General features: G+C 34.3%; 2 protein-coding genes and 2 long non-coding RNA genes across 5 annotated transcripts; 1 reads left to right on the top strand and 3 right to left on the bottom strand.

Annotated features, from left to right (window-relative positions):
• Nucleotides 1-2527: 2527 nt before the first annotated feature.
• On the bottom strand, nucleotides 2528-5903 carry LOC135134671 (uncharacterized). 2 transcript variants are annotated; one of them, XR_010281365.1, is made up of 5 exons: nucleotides 5257-5868; nucleotides 5018-5182; nucleotides 4750-4920; nucleotides 2787-4693; nucleotides 2528-2690 (listed from the first exon to the last, which is right to left on the bottom strand). It is a non-coding gene; the product is annotated as an uncharacterized LOC135134671 (long non-coding RNA). The 2 variants fall into 2 exon arrangements; XR_010281364.1 differs by having other exon boundaries at nucleotides 2528-4693; nucleotides 5257-5903.
• Nucleotides 5904-5980: 77 nt separating this feature from the next.
• Nucleotides 5981-7039, top strand: LOC135134669 (large ribosomal subunit protein bL9m). Its single transcript, XM_064063422.1, has 4 exons — nucleotides 5981-6158; nucleotides 6206-6529; nucleotides 6579-6779; nucleotides 6828-7039. Exons 1-4 carry the CDS (start codon nucleotides 6066-6068, stop codon nucleotides 6987-6989), a joined length of 780 nt encoding a protein of 259 aa, XP_063919492.1. The 5' UTR covers nucleotides 5981-6065; the 3' UTR covers nucleotides 6990-7039.
• LOC135134668 (protein FAM50 homolog) lies at nucleotides 6977-8409 on the bottom strand. The gene is made up of 5 exons (XM_064063421.1): nucleotides 8273-8409; nucleotides 8026-8218; nucleotides 7816-7980; nucleotides 7292-7750; nucleotides 6977-7240 (listed from the first exon to the last, which is right to left on the bottom strand). The coding sequence occupies exons 2-5, from the start codon at nucleotides 8203-8205 to the stop codon at nucleotides 7016-7018; spliced, it is 1029 nt and encodes a 342-aa protein (XP_063919491.1). The 5' UTR covers nucleotides 8206-8218; nucleotides 8273-8409; the 3' UTR covers nucleotides 6977-7015.
• A 1344-nt stretch (nucleotides 8410-9753) lies between these two features.
• Nucleotides 9754-10821, bottom strand: LOC135134164 (uncharacterized). The gene is made up of 2 exons (XR_010281239.1): nucleotides 10571-10821; nucleotides 9754-10490 (listed from the first exon to the last, which is right to left on the bottom strand). It is a non-coding gene; the product is annotated as an uncharacterized LOC135134164 (long non-coding RNA).
• Nucleotides 10822-15822: the final 5001 nt, after the last annotated feature.

Raw genomic sequence — 15822 nt, 5'->3', positions numbered from 1 at the left:
GTTCCTTCACTCGTAAGTTACATATTTTTTGACTACATCTTTTAAAACATTACTTTCAATGAAACGCGCCATCATTAATTAAAAGCATGACAGGTTGTACAAGGGTAAGTTTAAGTTTAATCATAGAGGAATACTCGTCCAAACTTGCTTTCTAATTCGAAAAACCATCGTAAAATCGACGCTATTCCCACCATTATTTAATATGACACAACAAAACTAATACATTTCAACAAATAAGTATCTAACAATTTGCATTGTGCCAACATTAACATGTGACCGTTCTTTCTTATTGCCCCCCATTCATCATAATCGATTTCTCGTTACTTATTACAGAGCATAAAGAGAAACTACAAATTTGTCTCTATTCAGCATCTGGTACTCGAGAACTAAGGACTTCCTAGAACCACTAACCCGAACATTTTAACTTATTTTGACAATATTGAGGATGCTTTATCTTCGGGTCTTCCACATTCCCCGAACCCGACAACAATGTCCGCACCATCCGAATCCGAAGAATGGCATGTCCGTGATTCGCCCCATGAGGCGGTACACCGAAGGCCTTGCCGCCGCCATTACTCGAAATTACAAGTACGCTAGAAGACTGACGAACAAATTTCCATGTTAATGAGTGTCGGACGGTGTTCGAGCACCGGGCACACTAATTACTGCATAAATATGCGTCGCATCGATTGTATAAAGTTTAAATTTTAATTTAGTCGGCTCGCTTTGTGTTCGACTGAAATATGCCTCTCTACTGAGAGCTAGTTATACTGAATATTGTTGAGCAGCGCATTAAGGCCCGTATGTCTCGGTCTGTATCTTAGTGCATCGGCCCAGAAGAACACTGCGAAAGGGAAGCCGAAAAGCCCACCTCCACAGCCGGGCTGGCCCGCTCTTCCCATTACTGCGTTATTGTATTCTCTGCCAATAAATAATATTCTTTATATGACGCGGGATGTGGAGTTCTGAGGAATGCTCGGGCTATATACCTCCGTTTTAAATCTACATTTTCGGCTTTCAATTATTCGAGGGATTTCGAGATTTCTAATTAAGTCCATCTGGTTCTTAATTGTGATGTTGCTGTCTGTTTTTTCCCTTTCCGCTCAGCTTGGAAATAATTCATTTTTGGGGGCTAATGGATTTTCGGATCATAAATGAGATCACGGTTCGGCCCACAAGGACTTTCACGGTTACCACGGACGATCGGTATTTTTTACCATCATCACCGAAAATTCCGAATGCGGTGGACTCCTGCTGGGCACATTCTTGAAACGACGCCTTCAATTTTTATTATTGCTGCTTAAAAATTCCTGGCATTTTTAAGCATCTTGTGTAAGTCACGAGAAATATAGGCGCAGTTCAAGCCCGTACAAAAAAAAACTAAAACAAAAGCATACTCGTTGTAGAACAGTATCCAATCCACAATCTGTTAAAAAAATGGTCATTGTGAGAAATCAATTATAATTCTGTTTTGTCAAGAAAAACATATTGATATATCAAATCATAAACTAAATTATACAAGCTTTCTAACAAATCCCTTTTATTTCTGGAAATCTCTAACTTATTTTTTATTTTTAGTAAGTGTAATTTAAAATTACCGCCATTTGTTGAGTTCGCCGCGATGTCGCCACTAATCAATACCTACTCAACGAACTGAATTCTGACCAAATTTTCTACACTGGACAGTAAACTGTAACAATAATAAATAACAATTAACATCACGAACGTTTAAACAACAAACTACTTACATAATTAAAGTGTATTTTTAATATTTAACAAATTATAATACGAAAACCCACGACCTGCTGCATTAGTTAATACGGCCTGTTCATAACTGTAGTTCCACTGTATCCTCCGATTTTAGTGAGGGCGCTAGCGGATGGGCGCATTTTATTTTTATTATTTTATGTTGGTTGGATGGTACTCACTGACATTCAAATTAAAATTCTCTTGAGAATCTTTAAGCGCGCTGAAAGTAGTTATTTGTGAAGTCCATTTGTTATTGTTCGTTGTTTTTCTTTTTGATTTGCAGTTTTCGTTCCTTTTTTATTTGTTTTGTGGTGTTTCGTTCGCATTTTGTCGTTTCAACTCGTTTAGTGTTTCGTTATTATTTCATAGTTAAATTAGTGTTTGTTTTTTGTTGTTTTGTTCCTATTTGGTCGTTTAACTTCAGTTAGTGGTTCGTTATTATTACATAGTTTAAGTTGTTACGTTAATTTTACTGGGACGAAAATGCGGTTCCACAAAAAATGCATTGTGCCCCAGTGCCCTGCCAAATACTCAAAGTCCTTCCATCAGTTTCCCTCTGAGCCCCTCCTAAGAGAAAAATGGCTACATAAAGTAGAGAAGTTTTGTTGTAAGAAAAGCTTATTGAACATTTATTCTTTTAATACTAAATATTAATTATTATAGCTCCAACGCAGCAGATCGTCAGTCAGTACTCAACCATTTGCAATTTGCACTTTAAACCCACAGATTTTAAGTTTGCAGCAAATGGTAGTAAACGCTTGCAAAAAAATGCAGTTCCAACAGTTTTTCATGTATATTTATTTACATTTTAAACTGAACAGAAATAAAATTATAGTTTTTATAGGGTGATGATGCTTATTACGCATCCACACACGAATCCTTCGTTGCCCTTGCCCAGTCTTCTACTCCTTTAAATATCAAGCCCTCATCATCCATTATTCCTGTAATTACAATCCTTACAACTGTGAAAATATAAGCGAACAGTACATTAATAACGTAATTTAAAGTCAGGAGTAAAATTATTTTTCTGTTCCTACCTATTTTCACACTTTTTTTAGAACTTTCCTCTAATAATTATTTATTTTAGAGTACTGTTACTCCAAGATTATCTCCTCCCTTCCAATCAACATCCACGTGTCCAACATCGATAGAAGAACCTCCAGTAATATTTTATTGGCAGTTAATAAATTTTAATTATATTTTTTTAAATTGTCGAGTCCTGATTTAAGTCACTCAACAATTCCTTCTGAACCTGAGTCCTTATATAATGAATCCCAAACATTAAGTTCCAATACTGATCTTCGTCTTGATGATATATCAAAACTTAAACTTGAAATAAAAAAACTGAAAATGAAAGTAAACCGTTTGGACAAACAGAACAAACTGAAAAATCAACAGCTACAAAAACTGCAATTAAAAATTGACAATCAAACGAATCAAGCCCGTATATTCGAAAAAATTGAAGCTGATGCCAAGAATAACGACCCAAAAGCCACATTTCTATTAGACCAAATATTAAATTACAACAAACAAAAATCTAGATGGTCAGAAGTAACTGTAAGATCATGTATTGCTTGGAGGATTTCATCCCCAAAGGGATACAACTATGGTAAAGCTTCTATATTGAAATTACCTAGTCGAAGTACTTTAAAACGGTATATAGGAAATGGACAAGATGTTACAGGACTTATAGAGGCACGCTTGAAAGCAGAAGCCGAAGTGCTACAACCCGTTGAAAGGATTTGTAGTTTAATTGTTGACGACATCTCCATCAAGGAAAAACTGTGTTACAGCCGCACAGAAGACAAATTCTATGGGTTAGAGACTACCAATGAGAGTAGTCAAACAATTGGAAAAAAACCAACGTTGGCCAGCAAAATGTTATGTTACGTTGTTCACGGCATGACTACTAAGTACACGATACCCGCCGGATATTTCTTCCATCGAACTCTAAAAAACATAGATTTTGTGAATTTGACGTTAAAAGTAATGAAACTTTTACATAATTGTGGATTTACAGTTTTAAGAATTGTGACAGATAACCATAAGTCAAATGTGGCCCTTTTCAAATCTCTGTCATCAAGTAATAATTTAATGACTCATATTCAACATCCAATAGAACCAACAATACCATTATTTATGAGCTTTGATTACTGTCATATTATTAAAAATTTGAAGAACATATTTTTGTACCATGACATGCATTCTGGTAACGGTATTATTTCTGCACGACTTTTTAAAGAAAATATATGATATGCAACACAAATTAATTGTTAAACCGGTAAAGTTTTTGACCAGGAAGCATATTTGCCCAACCAATTTAGAAAAGATGAACGTCCGTTGTGCTGTGCAAGTATTTTCCATAGAAGTAAGAGCAGCAATAGAGTATTTGGGAAAATATAACAATCCAGGTTTTGTTGATGTTGAAGAGACTCTTAAAGTTTATGGAAATGATGCACACATTTTTTAAAATTCATTATGTCAATGACAAAACTCAGCACATCTGGCAAGTAAATGAAAATAGTGCTCCATATACAGATATTAATGATGAACGCCTTCTCGGGATGTTAAAAACTTTACCTGCTTATATAGATTCCATTCATCTATCTTCAAAGGCAAATAAAACGACGGGATTGACTAAAGAGACTGCAGAAGCAGTAAAAATTCACTGCCAAAAGCACTGCAGAATGTATCAAGTATTTACTCGAAGAGAGTGGCTTTTTTTATGTTTTAACGCGAGCATTTAGCTCAGATGCAGTTGAATCGATGTTTAGCAATGTCCGATTATGCGGTGGTTCTCAGGACGCTACTGATGCCAGGGCTGCACACTATGCTATTAAAAGAATAATTAAGTCAGGTTTAGTAACAACTTCCGAATCAGCAAATGTATATTCTAACTGTAATCACTTAAGTAAAATTGGTCAAATTCAGTCTTCTGAAAAATCTACAACAGAAACAAATATACATATACCTGATAGTATCATTGAAAAAATTAGTGACCTTCATAAATTAACGTTCAGTAATACTATTTTCTCAGATATCAATTCTGCATCAGTTGCGTTTTTATCTGGATATATTTGTAGAACAATCGAAGAAAGGGTAGAGTGCAAACATTGTTTAGATTCACTACTAACCACCGCAAAATCTACCCCGTTGCTTGACTTGATATATCTGCAAGACAGAGGAAAATTAAAATATCCCACAAGATCATTCACGAATTTTATAAATAAAATTATAAAAATTACATTTGATATTTTGGAACACATACCAGTAAATCATCATCCAAGAACTGTGGTGGAGTCTTTGTTATTGGAGCCAATTGCCAGTTCATCTTTTCTGCCTTGTGAAGATAAAAACCACAAAGTAATGGTTGCAAACTTAATATTATCCAAAGTGTTGAAACCAATTTTTGCAAATTTTGGTTATACAAGAACTGAAAATGTTGCATTGTTTAGTAATTTGACCCATAAACCCCATTCAAGAAAAGTATTAAAATTATAAACATACCTGTCTGTTTTTTATATTCTTCTAGCTCTAATTATAGAGTGAAATTTTACAAAAGGCACTTCTCGATTTTGGACAAACTATTTCCACACAATTCTTCTACAGCACCCCCTAATCACGTTCCTCACCTTCAAATGTTTCCTTTTGCTACAAAAAAAATTGTTAAATTTCCCAATTCATACTCTTTAACGGGAAGCTGTTTCCACATTTTCCAATTTAACCTAACTTTTTATAGTCACCAACACGCGTGGAGTAATGTCGGGAGCACAAGAAAACAGTTGTACAACTTTTGAAGGTGAGGACCGTGAACAGGGGGTGATGTAGAATTGCTTTGGGGAAACAGTTGATGGGAAATCGAGAAGTGCCTTTTGCAAAATTTCACCTTTGCTAGTCCTTTTTGTTGTAATTTTCAACCATTTAACACCATAGAGAGGATACGATTTATGATTCAACGTTTAACCGTTTAATAAATTGTTCAAAACATTTAACCTAACCCGATTTAACCTATTTATAAACCTTCAAATTTGAAGTTTGTTTGACAATTGTCAAGGTCAAAAGCGCCCCTCCAGTGCTGCCCTCACGCCCTGACGGTAAAATTTTTTCAATGCATTTTTGTGGAAATGAACAGGCAGGATATAATACAGCCGGCAGTGCGAAAACCCAAGTATCAAAAAACCAGGTCGCTATTACTTTTTACAGTTACCCTTCGAACTAACTCCAGATGGCGTCCCTGTCTCCAAACGTCAACGTCAAATGCCACCGCTCCATTTTTAGGTTATGTCTCGTGTTTAAAAAATAAATATTTCAAAATAATGTGGAAATCCTTAATTAGAACAATAACACCCCTTTCAAAAACCACAAACTGCCTGCTATCTGCAGAAACTAGTATTCAACAACAACTAAGGGTAACATCACGATAATTTATCGCACCTTTGTGAGGTTTTTTTTCTAGACAACTTTCATACTCAAACGCCGCATAAATCCTCCTTTGAGTAAAAAAGGAGGCCCTCCGAAAAAATTACGAACTCGAAACTACTTGTACGAACTTGTAAAAGACACAAACTGTGACAAACAAGCAAACATAGACCTTATTTTAACTTCTTATGTTGACGGTTTAGGCAATGTAGGTGATCGAGTCTCTGTAAAGTCGTATCAAGCGTACGACCAACTTTTGCTACCTGGATTGGCGGTATATGCAACGCCTGAAAATTTGGAAAAATACAAAGATGTGGAAGTGAAGGACATGAAAGTGTATAGTTCTTCTACAGCTCTTGGAGTAAGTCCATAGTGTTTGTTACATATTTCAGTAGTAATGTTTATTACAGGTGATGCAAGTTTTGTCTAAAATTACTTTGAGTGTGGTTATGAATAAAGATTCACCATGGACAATTCAGCCTTGGCATATTAGTGCTTCATTTCGCAAGTGTTGTTATATGGTTCCTGAATATGCAATCAGCATACCTGAAAAACCTATTAAAGGGCCCAATTTGGATATTGAGGGAAAAGAGTTCTATATTACTGTTACAGTAAGTGGATGTCAATTAATTTCTTTGTACTATTATGCCTATTCACAGATCAATAAAACAGAACAGTTTAAAGTTAGATGTAGAATTCACCACTGGAGTACTAACATAAGAGAAAGACTACCATATGAGGAAGGTTTCTGGAAGGTACCTGGTGAATTACTATTCCCTGAAGATGAAGAAATAGCAAAAGCACAATCTCAAAACAAGTAGCAATTGTATTAACTTAATGTAAAAAATTACAATTTTTTATTTTTATCTGAGACAGTGTATTTATCACAAGTTTTGGTTGGATCATACGGCTCCCATCTACTAGCAGGGAAGATGTGTTTGTTTCTTTCATACCAACTTCGTAACAATACTTTACCAGCGTGTGACTCTTCTTTTTCAATGGAAGCGTCACTGACCAATCTGACGTCATCATGCACATCAAACTGAAATAAAGGCCCACTTTTTCCTCTAGCCTACAAGTACTAACACAATTTAAAAAGAAAACTAAGTTTTCATAAAACTACTTTGGTTACTATGAAATCATAGAATGTGTAGTGGTGTGGCAGAATTAAATCTTCCTTAACATACATGAGCTGATCAGCCATGACTGTCTTAAGTTCAGAAAATTCGCGACGTAACAACTCCAACACCTTTTGGAGAAACTGGTAAATGGAATTACCCTTTTTTACTCTGACTGTTCTTCTGTGGCCAGAGCCATCCCAGTAACTAAACGTGATATCAATCTCCTCTTCTTTCAATTTTTGTTGTTGTTCAGCCCACTGCTGCCTCAATTCCTCTCTCAACTTATTTTCTTCTTCCTCTCTTTCTCTGTCTGGCAAAAAACTAGTATCCACATTTGGATCTTTCTTGATTTTCTTTGATTTTGAGGCCACCTCCTCGCTCTCTCGTTTCCACGATTTTATATCAGAATCTTCATAGTTTTCCTCTTCATCTTCATCCAAGTTAAATGATAGTGCCTGAATCTACAATATAACTGCCACACTTTATTTTTTATCTGCATTGTTACAAAAGTTACGACGAAACAAACCTGTTTTTTCTGTTTGTTCTTCTCAGCAAGTTTAGCCTCTAGTTGTCGTTGTTTCTCGCGTTCCTTTTCTGCTTGTTTTTGGGCAAGTTTCTTTTCGCGTTCTTTAACAATATTTTCTTGTTTTGCCTTCATTTCGTCTAGAGTGACTAAACCGATGGTTGAACTCTACAAACATTTGTTTATTGCTAAAATTGTGTGATGAACCACTACCTTTAGTTGCTGTTCTACGGCATCATAATGTGTTGCAAATTTATTTTCTATGTTGTTTAGTTTCAAATCTTCCTCAATCCGTTTTTTACGTAATTCTAAGTCCTGCATTTCTTTTTCACGCTTCTTCATGAGCTGCATGGCTCGGCCAGCCTCGCTGGCTGCCCCTTTGTAGTGTGCCATTTTTTTTATAAATCTAAAAACGAATACTATATCATCGAAGAAAAATACAGGAGAAAACAGTTCTCACCTATACAGGAAAATTGCGTCCTGTGAGTTATGAAATTTTGAGTCGATAAACAAAAACAAGGCAACGTCAACGAAATCGTTCTTTGACAGTTATCAAACCAATCGCTGCCAACCTTCGTTTCGTCTGTCTACGTCTAGGGAATTTCTCAACTTCGTGTTGTTTAACGATGTTTTAAAGAGTAGGACTTGGTAAATATATGTTACAGCTAATATCCGAAATCCGTTATTATGCATAATAACTAGACATTTTAGGAATTATGCGTAATAACTAAACTTATCAGTTATTATGCATAATAACCGGAAACATTAGGAATTATGCGTAATAACTGAAATTTTCAGTTATTATGCATAATAACGGAAACGTTTAGGTAATATTGATAATAACTAACACAGAAACAGGAATAATGCATAATATTTTCCAATATAATGCATAATGCATAATATTTTACACCATCAGAAAGTAGAGATTTCAACGAACAAAAAGCACACCGATTTTTTTAAAAAAGCAAACATTTTGACGTTAGGATTTTCGATAGAAAATTAGGGGGGTTTTTCGATATTAAATCAAAATAAGAGAGAAAAATAAATATTTTGAATAAAAAAAATTACAGTGATTTTGGGACATAAATAGGTAAGTTTTCACCAAATTTCGTGAAAAAAAAAACTTTTTTGTGGGAGATAAAAATAAAAAACCAAAAACTCGGTTATTTGCATTTTTCACATAAATTTTGAGGTTATTTAAAAAAAGTCTAAACACAAAAGTTGTAGATCCTTTTATTACCTAGAACTTTGCCATTTAACTTTTTTCGATAGGACTTGTAGTTTTGCCGGAAATCGTGATAAACCGTTTTCTACCCTTAAAAGCTCACCCTGTTCCACTTCCCAACCTCCGATCGCCCGTAAATTATTTTTCCTTTTATTTTTGTTATATTTTCTTCCTTTTCCAATGGGCATCAACCTGTTCTAAATTTTTTTGTTCTCAAAAATTATCGGCTCTGGCCTATTAGGCAATGACTAATGTTTCAGGTATTATGCATAATTCCTGTTCCTCTGTTAGTTATTATTAATTTTTCCTAAACGTTTCCGTTATTGTGCATAATAACTGAAAAATTCAGTTATTACGCATAATTCCTAAAGTTTCCAGTTATTATGCATAATAACTGACAAGTTTAGTTATTACGCATAATTCCTAAAATATCTAGTTATTATGCATAATAACGTATTTCGGATATTAGCTGTAACATATATACAAAATGTGAAGGCATTTTGTGACCAACCGAAATAAAGAGGGTATATAAATATAGCTGGCACATTTTTGAAGAACGAATTTAAACAGAACACAAACCCCTAAAATATGATAAAAAGTTTCAGTAGAATTGGCGGGAAATTTAAATAACCTATAATAGTTTTTTTTGTATCCCTTCAGAAATTCTAATATTGTTTTCAATTTCTATTCTGTGAATATGAAGATAATAAACCAACTAATTTTTAAGTTATTTATTAAACAATTATTTTATATTAAAGGCACGCTGGGCTTTCTTTAAATGCTACATGTTTGACAAAAACATAATTATTAAAACTAACACTGGGCAAAACATTCAACACGTTGCAAGACATAATCAAAATTATATACTCATTTTGACAACAGAAAATTATTGATTTTGCTGGCGAACTGTGTCAGAGGAATAAATCCATGGCCTTTGTTTACCTCCAGCATATACTCCAGCGTAAGTTTGTCGGTCAGTCTTATATTTGATAACTGAATTGGCTGACTTAATTCCTGATGTTTCAAGATAATCCAGAACTTTAATAACATCTGGCAAGTCAGTATAATCTCTGGTATAAATCATTATTGCATGTGATTTGTTACTTGGTTCTATTGTTGAAACTTTGGAATTCCATAGGTGCCCATCTTCTATAGCGTTTTTAATTTTTTGCCAGACTGAGTTTACATATTCTGGTGACACAAATAACATCCATTTTCCAACTTTAGTAGTAGTAGTATAATCACCCTCATCGTCATCATCATCATCATCAAATCCAGTATTAACGTTGTAAGCATATAGCCAGGGCTGAACTTCTTTTTCGACTTCAGTTGGCTTCAAATTACAATCACGGATGATTTTCTTTGTTTGGTAGTCACAAATAAAATGAAATTTGAAATCTGTGCTCATTTTTTGGATACAATTTAATTACTAATTCCAAATGTACAATATAACCTAAAACATAAGAAATACCTAATTAGCAGGTTATCATTATCACCGTATACACATGTGAAGGCAATATGTGTTTTACTTACAATGATGTGATTGGAAAATATCTGATTGCTGTAAACCACAAAACAACAAATTCTACTGTTTTCCACGGACTGATTTGTGACTATTTTATTTGGGCTGTTTTCACCACGTTTTCACTACAAAACATACTGTGACAAAACCTTGTTTGTGGTCAAAACAAATTTGTCAAAGAAAAATTGTCAAAACTTCTTTGACAATTGATAATTTGACACCTCTGGTGTACCAGAGAGACGTAATTTATGACAACGCTCCGTTGCGGTGTTGTCAGATGTTAAAAATGCACTCCTAAATATTGTCTTTGCCATTTCTATTGAAACACCACTTGTTGATTTTGCTTAAAATTTAGTAATTGGTAACAGCTTTCGGTTGATTGACGACGGCTTCTAGTTAGAAAATTGACTGAATATGAACGTTGCCAAATTTACGATTAACAAGTGGTGTTTCAATAGAAATGGCAAAAATATTTTAAATCATATAAGATATGACAAATCTTAAAAAACTATTAAAATTTTGTTATAATTTTTTTAGTGTTGGTATTTTTAAAACGACATTTTTCTGTTGTTAATCATGTCAAATTACAAAATTTAATAATTGCTTTACTTAAGTAAAATTTAAAATTTCATTTTTATATTCTTCTCGATAAGTTTAGAAAATCTAACATTGAATAAACTTCCAGTTTTGAATCTCAGTAATGTAGAAAAAAGTAGTAAATATGGATAGTGAAATTCTGCCAGATTCCATAACGTGCCGTAACTTTGATTGTCGAAGTTTATTTCATTTTTATCCACATCGAATCCTTATCTCTTTTGATATAAATACTTACATAGATACATTTTTAATAAAGTCTCATTTTGTGTCTTGACTCTTGACATTTGAATAAATGGACATATACGAGTTGCGCCCGCTATCTGAGTTTTCGAGCTCAAGAAGTCCGAATTGCGCACTTTTTACTGTAGCTGAATGTCCCGAATTGTGCCCACTACCTGGAAATGTTATCACATCTACCCCGATTTATCCTCCATGAAGCAGGTAAAATTTTGTTGGAATTTTTTTTTTCATAACTTCTAAGTATGATGTTTTTCTTCATTAAAAAAAACAAATTTTTATATAAAAACAAATGGCTTCAATACTTCGACCATGACTTCGACAAGGTAAAAATATTAGGATGACAAGAACTAAATGAGTCACTATATTTCGCGTGCATCGGTATAGATTATACAGGGTGTTATTGAAAGGTACGTACAACAAAATGCACAGTTCTTCGCGAAGTCTAAGAAGTCGGAAAAACTTATTTTGTGTTATCAAAATTATAAGGGGAAAATTAACCCTTATCCACCCTTTTTAGACGCTACTGAAGGATAAATAGGTAAAATTTATTTATTTTAGTAAATCCAAGCAACTGTAACAATAAAACTTTTGTCAAGACTAAATATTACTGTAGAAACGAAAGATGATCTTTTTATCAGAGGCGTACAACGAATTTGGTCATAAATTTTAATAATTTTTATGTCTAAAAGGAGAACACTTTTACCTGAACTTTTTTAACTTTTAGCACCTATACTTCGAGACCAATTGCCGATTTTATTTTGTGTGTACCTTTCAGTAACAGGCTGTATATAAATAGGTGCATGGATTTAGAATTATACTGAGGGAAACTTGAGTCTATAAAACATAGCAGGCTAACACAATTTACTTACTAATTGAACTCAATATTGTGATAACTCAAACATCCCGCCTTAAATTGACATGTGGAAAAAAATTGAAAGCGCGCAAAAATTCAAAAATTCAAAAATTTGCCCTTGGTTGTGATCGTCTAACAAAATGGAACCCTACATTATATTGTTTGTTTTTTTTTTTGTGGCGGAATGCGTTCAGATGCAAAGTGTGGACCCCAAGGTTGAAAAAGTGTCGCTAAAAAAAACACAAAATATATGGAAGACACAAAACGTTTATTCCTCCACTGACAAAAAAAAAGCTGCGACTAAGTTGTCACAGTTGAAGACACCTCAGCTACAAAAAAAAATTTGCTTAACTTTGAATGAAATCAAATCAAACGTTCTGATTTAATGCAAATATTTGAATATCACAAATTTAATAAAAACAAAAAAAAAATCGGAATTAAAGTAACAATGCAAATACACAAGTTATTACAACCTGTGGCGGCAAATTTAAATTATGGCAGTCAACAAGAGAACAGCGAGGTGCACAGCGACAACGGCACCAGAGCGCCTCCTTGTGAATGCTTATGGCTCCCAACCAGGCCCACACGACGCGCCAAGTACTGAAACACTCGCATCAACAAACCGCCCCGCAACAATGCAGCCTACTTCCATCCCCGCAAACAAGGCAACTGGGTAAACTCCGAGTCCCCGGTAACGGAAATCTGGAATTACGGGTAAACCTTCACGCAAAGTCGGCTCGACACCCCGTCTGCGCCCCATGCGGCCCCATGCATTAATTGTGGTTAGACTTAAAATTTCCTGAATTTGGCGATATCAAATGGAACCACTAAATTATATCACTCTGTCAACAGTTCAAACAAAGAAGTTGCATGCTGTTAAATTATGCCACACTTTGTCAACGATTCAAACAAAGAATTTACATGATGTTAAATTATGCCTTGATCCAAGTGACTGGTCACTAAAAACAATTAGCTTCGAGAGTTTATATCGTGGACTGTCCCTAGCTTATGCCAAACAAAACACATGATAAATAAACGCAAAATGCATCCCGCGTCGCGAGAATGCGTCTCGGTGCTGTAATTTCCTGCGTCGGGAGAAATACCCACGTCTCAATAATACCATCTCCCGCGTCGCCAGAGTACGTCTCGATGATGTCCAGATGATGACTGCGTAAGGGGGAAAAATATTAATCTCCTCGTCCCCCAGTTCACGATATTATGAATTCTATCACACTTTCCACGATCCTTTTTCCCAGAGTGGGACAAACGTTACGTTGATTTGACTGTCGTAAATGAACTATCAACAATCTGTGTGAGGAATTAAGAATATAATGAAACACTTAAGTATAAGCATCCAGAAACCTTATTTATAACTTGATAAACAAAGGATGAGTCCTGATCAAATGAATTTCATAAAATCTCCTAGCAAGTGCTTTATCTGAACAATCTCACAACTGTTAAGTTGTGGCAGAACCAGTAATGATTAAAATCCTAACATGAACTGTTAATTTACAAACAAAAACAATTTACAAATTAGTTACGTTGGTTGAGGAAACTGTGGCGTGGCAATCGTTACAATTAATTTCCGTTAAACAAAGGCTGTCCTTTTTGTATTTCCCGGGCGTAATCGAAGGAAGTATTGTAATCGAGTCCGTCGGCCGGCTCTCTACTTTTAGGTTTTCTCGACCTTTCATAACCCTTACAGCAAGAAGAAATAGGTCTCCCGTTTCCGCCTGCCTGTTTGTCCGTCTCTCTGCCGTTACGGATTTTTATTAGACAGATAATCTCCGAAAGTACTGGGCCGATTGTTGTCAAATTTTGTATTTCTATTAGGTATATCATGTAGATGGTAAAACGCTAACCAAAATTTCTCTAATCATCCCCACCACTAATACGATGACGTCACTTCAAAATTGTACATAGCAAATGGGTTTTAACTGCCCATTCACAATGGACATAAGACATAAGAACGAGCGCATAACATAATTTACGTTTTTGGTCTGTGTCTGGCTTTTCCATCGTTTCAACTTTATGTATTTATGTAAGCTTTATGTACTTGTTATGCCTTATGTCCATTGTGAATGGGCAGTTATGTCCATTGTGATTGGGCAGTTAATTGTATAAAATAACATAGTCCTAAACATGTAGTTTATGACTTCGAATACAGTTTTTACCCGAAACGTCCAGATTTTTGGAAAAAAAAATCAAAAATATGAAACAACATTTTGCAATTTAATTTGAAATCTGTAAAACCAAATGCTTTGAAATCGTGAAGATGTTTTAAGGTTATAAAGAGCATAATAAATTTTTATTCAAAATATATTTGCTAATCCCCTCCAAAAATTTGATGACGTCAGCTCAAAAGTTTGCCGAATAAATCCTATCTAAAATGTACAAAATATGATGAGTCTGTATTTGTAATTTATCATTCTATTCATATTTTTTAGATTTGCATATACAAGATGACTCAAAAAAATTAATGAATGCGTAAATTTATTTTATTGATTTAATCAGGAACTACAAAACCGAATGCTTTGAAATCTTGGAGATCTTTTAAAGTTATCATAAGCATGGTAAATTTTTGATCAAAATGTATTTGCTCATCCCCCTTAAAAAATTGATGACGTCACCCCAAAAATTTTGCTGAATAAATCCTATCTAAAATGTATCAAATATGATGAGTCTGTACTTGTGATTTATCATTCCATTAATATTTTTTAGATTTGCGTGTACAGCAGGCAGGGTGGCTCAAAAAAAGTATCATTGTATTTCAGCAGCGAGGGTTCTGTCGAAACAATTTTCGACCAATTTTTTTCTAATCACCAAACCAACTAAACTTAATCTAGCGTGCTTTACTCACACCAAAACAAACAAAAGTGACTCGTCACGATTCTCTACAAAGTAAGCACACGTCACTACCAACCCTGTCACTAGATACTACCCACAAATTCCCATAGAAGAACGACCAACTACCAGAAAAAAACTAAACTTGCACATGGTTGCCTATGTTTAACGATTTTCTTAATTTCAATTTTTTTTCAAATTCAAATTATTCAAATGCGATTTCGCGCAGTTTTTTTTTTCAGCGCGAAATTTTAATTCAAACTTTGACACCACAATATGTTCTACATGTACATTTTAAGTAAATATAGAGTAATATGTCACTTTATTTTCGGAGTTCATTTCCTAGTTCATTTACCTATAAATAATAATTATCTACGTATTTGAGATATCCCATATTGACACAACACTGGATTTTCCACTGGAGATTAATTTTTACCTGCATTAATATGATTTAAGAACGCGATAAAGGAGCATTCAGGCAGTGAGCGCAATTCGGATTCCCCGAATAAATGTTGCCGTAGTCCAGAAAACATTACTCTGGAACATCGTCAATTACTTAGTCCAAAAAAATTTACCTCCAGACTATATGGATTTTTTTATCGGTTTATTTTGATTTTTCAGTTCAATATCAAAAATTATTTTAAGATAAATACCGATAACGATAACCACCTTAATAAGAAATAAATAATACTTGGGATAAACGATATTTAAAAATGTGACGTGATTTGC

This window comes from Zophobas morio, unplaced genomic scaffold (genome assembly GCF_036711695.1).
Source record: "Zophobas morio isolate AGI-343-1 ecotype UQ-CSIRO unplaced genomic scaffold, CSIRO_AGI_Zmor_V1 ptg000023l, whole genome shotgun sequence".
Lineage (NCBI taxonomy): Eukaryota > Metazoa > Arthropoda > Insecta > Coleoptera > Tenebrionidae > Zophobas > Zophobas morio.
Note: the sequence above shows the minus strand (reverse complement) of the source record. Positions and strands in the feature narration are given on the sequence as shown.

Bases quoted from the DNA above. Each gene is read 5' to 3' on its own strand.
- LOC135134669 (XM_064063422.1), top strand. From the start codon at position 6,066: ATGTGGAAATCCTTAATTAGAACAATAACACCCCTTTCAAAAACCACA. The intron at 6,159-6,205 runs GTAACATCACGA...TTTTTTTTCTAG, and splicing joins GTATTCAACAACAACTAAGG to ACAACTTTCATACTCAAACG. The intron at 6,780-6,827 runs GTAAGTGGATGT...GCCTATTCACAG, and splicing joins AGTTCTATATTACTGTTACA to ATCAATAAAACAGAACAGTT.
- LOC135134668 (XM_064063421.1), bottom strand. From the start codon at position 8,205: ATGGCACACTACAAAGGGGCAGCCAGCGAGGCTGGCCGAGCCATGCAG. The intron at 7,981-8,025 runs GTAGTGGTTCAT...AAATGTTTGTAG, and splicing joins CCGTAGAACAGCAACTAAAG to AGTTCAACCATCGGTTTAGT. The intron at 7,751-7,815 runs GTTTGTTTCGTC...GTTATATTGTAG, and splicing joins AGAACAAACAGAAAAAACAG to ATTCAGGCACTATCATTTAA.